This window comes from Pteropus vampyrus, unplaced genomic scaffold (genome assembly GCF_000151845.1).
Source record: "Pteropus vampyrus isolate Shadow unplaced genomic scaffold, Pvam_2.0 Scaffold394, whole genome shotgun sequence".
NCBI classification, from domain to species: Eukaryota; Metazoa; Chordata; class Mammalia; order Chiroptera; family Pteropodidae; genus Pteropus; species Pteropus vampyrus.
Genome location: NW_011889175.1, coordinates 1191670 through 1196756, shown reverse-complemented (window position 1 = coordinate 1196756; position 5087 = coordinate 1191670). Strand labels below are relative to the sequence as shown.

The 5087-nt window shown below is 52.2% G+C and overlaps 1 protein-coding gene across 1 annotated transcript; it reads left to right on the top strand.

Moving 5' to 3' along the window:
- Positions 1–341: 341 nt before the first annotated feature.
- On the top strand, positions 342–4563 carry AGRP (agouti related neuropeptide). Its single transcript, XM_011380478.2, has 5 exons — positions 342–733; positions 1825–1984; positions 3522–3654; positions 3812–3897; positions 4101–4563. The coding sequence occupies exons 3-5, from the start codon at positions 3525–3527 to the stop codon at positions 4281–4283; spliced, it is 399 nt and encodes a 132-aa protein (XP_011378780.1). The 5' UTR covers positions 342–733; positions 1825–1984; positions 3522–3524; the 3' UTR covers positions 4284–4563.
- The last annotated feature ends 524 nt before the right edge of the window (positions 4564–5087 follow it).

Genomic DNA, 5087 nt, shown 5'->3' with positions numbered 1-5087 from the left:
CTCTCCCCTTTCTCCCCTGAAGCCAGGGTCCCTAATGTTCGGGGTCCCCAGCCTCATGAATTAGGCTCTGCATCCCCCCAGGTCTCCCAAATCCTCCACCCAGATCATGCCACACATTTCTGAAGGTCCTTTTGCTAACAAGCATTGTCCTGGGAACATCAGGTCAGTTCTTGACCAGTAAAATCACCATACAATGTTTGTACTCATTAGCAGATGAAATGGGGTCCCAAGGAGGGGACTTTTATAGAATACTGGAGGTAGGCAACTATGTTCATTGGAAGGAAAGATAAATGTTAAGGATTGACAAACTCAAGGAAATTAGAAAGTGAAAGAAACTTAACTGTAACAAAACTGATAAATCAAGCCAAAGATTAGTTATTTGTAAAAACTAATTTGATAAGCCAATGGAAAATTCACTTACAGATATAGATATAGATATATAGATAGAGCTATGATGAGAAACCCATAGTCCATGTTTTGGGCCAATTCAGTGGTGGCAGGAGGTGGGTGACACCTGCTGGAGGGCATAAAAAGGGTGGGGTGGGAAAAGGCATAAACAAATGTTGATTTCCTTCTTTGGCCTCTACTTCGGTTTATGGGTTGCATGAGTGCTGCTATGATCTGAGCCTGTGCACATTCAGAGCAGCTGGACAACATGAAGGTGGCTAGAGATGTTTGCTGACCGACTCATGGACTGAATTAACTTTGGGAGTATCTGACTCCCTGATCCCAGGTGAGAGAAAAGAGTCTACTGACTGTTTATCAGGCTGGGGCCCTTTGAGCAGGAGCCAGGCTTGGGGCAGAGCCTGTGTTGGTGTTAAGTTGTGTAATTAGGCAGCTTGATAGACCGTGTGCCAGTTATGGGTCCAGGAAATGTACACTGTCCCTTGCCTGGCATCCTCCCAACTCCTACTCAAGCTTCATGACTGAGTAAAAGTTTCCTCCCCCAGGAAGCCTTCCCTAGCAAACTTCCTGCCCTTTCCCTCACCTGGGGTAGGTGTCTATCCTGGTGCCACATGCCTCTGCGACATTCTTTTATCAAAAAACTTTCTCACTGCATTTTTAAAAAATTTATTTTGTTTTTAATTTTCATTATGGAAAATTTCTAACATAAACAAAAGTAGCAGTACTAAGATAATGAAGTCCATGTACCCATCATCCAGTTGTAACAATTACCAACTCTTGCACAATTTTGTTTCATCTGTATTACCTACCACTATCCCCCCCGACCTGGATTATTTTGTAGTGAATTCCAGAATGCTATCATTTTATCAGTATTTACTTATATTTCTCTAAAAGACGAGTCCTTTATTTAGAAGAAAAGCATAACCATTATACCATTATCACCACTAAAATATTAACAATTATTCCTTAGTATTATCAAATATTCAATGTTTATATTTCTCTGATTATCTCACTGTGTTCTGATGGTTGGTTTTCTTGATTGTCTCCCCTATTGGATCTGAGCAGGGACCTGGGCTGCCCATGAGTGCCTCAGCCTTTGTCCATCACTGTTCATGGGCTGATACACTTGTGTGCGCATACCTACGTAAAGACAGCCACTGCTCTGTAGGTGAGCAAAGCCACTGAGTGCCTGGGTGGGAGGGAGCCTTGGCCCAGAGTATGAAGAGCTGCCCTCAGCATGGGTGCTAACCAGGCCCAGCCAGTGCCCAGAGCCCCCACCTCAATTTGCCCTTTCCAAAATCCACATGCAGTCCCTGCTTGCCACCACCATTTCTTCAGCCAGAATCTCTAAGGATGGGGCCAGGGCACAAGGATTTGGAAAACATGTCTCAGGTATATTTGCTGTACTGCCCTTTCTAGCTCCAAGTGGCCCCACCAGGACGGGAGCACACCTGGGTGCCTAATACCTTCACCCTGCACCACTCTGAGAAGAGGAAGTCCTGGGATGGGCCACTAGGCCCAGCTACAGCCTCTGGAAGAGAAAAGTCAATGTCAGCTGTCGGGGAGGCCTTGACAACAGGTTAGCTTTCTGACAGAGTCACAAAGACAGCCAGTAACATTCTTAGGGGAGAAATGGGGACTAGCCCTTTGCCGATCATTCAGGGACCACATCCTCAGAGAGGCTTTCCCAGATTACCCTGCCTCCTCCCCCTGCAATAGTATGTGACCCTCTGAGCTCCTAGGACTGTTACCCTGAGCCAACCACAAATAAAATCCAATGCCAGCCTGATCCCAGAACAGACATCAGTGCCCATCTGCAGAAGAAGTTGTCACAGGCCCATCCTCTGCAGAATGCCTTCTTCCCATGCAACCTGCACCCCAACACCAATTGCTGGTGCTGACACCAGGCCAAAGGCTGCCAAATGACAACCTATGGTTTCTGCTTGCTGCTGGGAGGACTTCTTCACAATAGCTTGTGTAAACCTGGGCTACAAACAGCCCCTTCATCCTCCTCCTGCTGCCTTGGGCCAGCCCAGTTTGTACATTGAGGCCTTGAAGCTGATTCAGCCTGCATCCTTTTTCCTGATGGGCAAATGTGTGATAAATTGCCCTCCAGAGTGGTGAGGGAAGGCAGGGGTCCTGTGTGTCTTAGCATCTCCGCGAAAGGGCAGTCTGATTCACCCCAGCATTGTGCTGATGAGACCAGGCGTGGGCAGAACTCTGATAACACAGGGAGGAAGGGAGCAGCCATTAGCACTAATGAGACAGGCGGCCTGAAAGCTTTTTACTTTGAAGCTATTTGCCTACCCAGAGAACAGTCCGTTCTGCTTCCTTGGCTTCCAGGAACCCTAGGCAGAAAGGGGTTTGGGGGCAGAAGAGGTGGGGGTCTTAGAGAGTCTGGCGGGAGAAAGCAGAGGGGAGGCAGGGCCAGGGATGAAAGCAGGAGGGTCTGGTTTTGGCTAGGTAGGCTTCTCCCCTTCCCTTTCCCCACCAAAACATCCAATGTCTAGGTCTATACCCCACCCTCACCCCTCTGGCCACTGGCACATCACCCCCTTCAATGCCCTTGACCCAAGTTCCTGGAAGCAAAGCAAACAACATGCCATGTAGTGTCTGAGTGAGCATCTCCGGGGTCACAAATTAAATTAAGCTGTCAGCGCTGCCTGCCTTGTTACTGCTAATGGCTCCAGCCTGCCTACCCCCAGGTCCCTGTCCTGTAGAAATTTGGAGGCCCTCAGCACCCCATCTTGTTCCCAAACTTTGATTGACTCCTAGAGACCTCACCCACAATTGGAGATGGGCACCCTCTTGTACAGCACTTAAAAGCTCAGGTTCCAGGGAGAGAGGCTTGAGCTGTAACTCGCCCCTCTGGGGAGGGCCCCTCATGCCCTGGCTGCAGGGCGCAGTCACGTGTGGGCCTTTCATTAGACCCTGCCATATAAGCTGAGGGCACAGGGTGGTCAGGAACTCTTGGGGCAAGGATCCAGCAAGCAGAGGTAAGTCCTCAAGTTGGGCAGAGACTCCTGCTGTCTGGGGGCCTCTCTCTGGGGTAGGGTAACTTAAAGGTCCTCCAAGGATGAAGAAGGACTAAGTGGTTGGTCTTCCTGCTGAGCCAGGCCATGCTGACTGCAGTGTTGCTGTGCTGTGCTCTGCTGCTGGCACTGCCTGCCATGCAGGGGGCCCAGATGGGCTTGGCCCCCCTAGAGGGCATCAGAAGGCCTGACCAGGCCCCCATCCCAGAGTTGCCAGGTCAGTGTGGGCAAGGGTGGGTCTGAGTGGTCTAGACACCCTCTGGTCACAAATTATTTTGCCTGGTATGCACCCTCCTTCCCCCTTCCCAATCCTAGGCCTGGGAGGTGGGTGTTTTGTGCATGGGGGGGTTCTGCTCTCACATCATCTGTCCCAGGCCTGGGTCTGAGGCCTGGGCTGAAAAGGACAACTGCAGAACAGGCGGAAGAAGCTCTGCTGCAGGAGGCCAAGGACTTGGCAGAGGTAACTGCTCAGGGAAAGGGGTGAGGCCACAGGCCTTGGGAGGGGATATTAGGCATCATCCCCACTCTCCACTTAGTGACCCCTTTACCTGGGGGGTCACTGCACACCATCCTTCCTCATGTTCCACTGCCATCCCACTTGGATCGGGGCAGGTGAGGTCCCTAGATCTGCCTTTGGAGACCCATGCTCCTGCATCCCTGCAGGTGCTAGATCCAGAAGGACGCGAACCACGCTCCCCGCGTCGCTGTGTACGGCTGCACGAGTCCTGTCTGGGACACCAGGTACCGTGCTGTGACCCATGCGCCACGTGCTACTGCCGCTTCTTCAACGCCTTCTGCTACTGCCGCAAGCTGGGTACTGCCATGAACCCCTGCAGCCGAACCTAGGTGGCCGACATCAGAGTCGAGGCTGGAATAGGGAGGCGTGAATAAAGTTTGGGACCAACCCTGAGGCTGTGGCATTATTTCGAACGTGGCTGTCGGAGGAGGAAGGTCAGGGCAGGGATGGGGATGCCGCAGAGCCTAGAAACCACACACACACCCCTACCCCAGGGCCTGTGTTACGTCATCATCTGAGTTACTTACAAGTACGCTCTTAGGGCGCCAGGTGCCGTTGGGGTAAGCAAAGGAGAGCCGGGCTCCAGCCTTCGCATTATGTTGCACAGTAAATGCGCAGAAGGGTGGGCGCAGCACGAGACAGGGGCTCTAACTCCTGGCTGGCGACCAAGCATTAAGCTCCAGGGGCTGCTTGCAGCTAATTCGACATGTGACCCCCAGGGAAGCCCTCCCCTTACCGTACCTCAGTTCTACTCAAGAGAAAGCTGATGCAACAGTCTGGAATATTTCCAAACATAAATACTCCGCACGCCTCCACAGTGCCAGATGCACTAGACCTGGGAAAGCTAGTCTATACTCCGCATGCCCCACAGTGCCAGATGCACTAGACTTGGTAAAGTTAGAGGGCCCAATCCAATTCCCGCGGCCACGGGCGCCACCACGCGGCCAGCCTCAAACGCTCTAAGCCGCTCCAAGCCGCTCCAGCCAGGAGCGGGAGGCTCTCATCCCCTCAGCGCGCAGGCGCCAGAGGGCCGTCCTAGCCGACACCTGCGCAACGCTAGCGCCGGAAACCAAGCGGAAGCCGGGTACGGCTCAGAGCTCCGCCCCATTATGGTCACGTGAGGCGCTTGCGCG

What these genes read in the sequence shown, in the direction of transcription:
- AGRP (XM_011380478.2), top strand. Translation starts at nt 3,525, where the DNA reads ATGCTGACTGCAGTGTTGCTGTGCTGTGCTCTGCTGCTGGCACTGCCT. An exon ending in CCCCATCCCAGAGTTGCCAG is followed by an intron (nt 3,655 to 3,811) that starts GTCAGTGTGGGC and finishes CATCTGTCCCAG; the next exon opens with GCCTGGGTCTGAGGCCTGGG. An exon ending in AGGCCAAGGACTTGGCAGAG is followed by an intron (nt 3,898 to 4,100) that starts GTAACTGCTCAG and finishes GCATCCCTGCAG; the next exon opens with GTGCTAGATCCAGAAGGACG.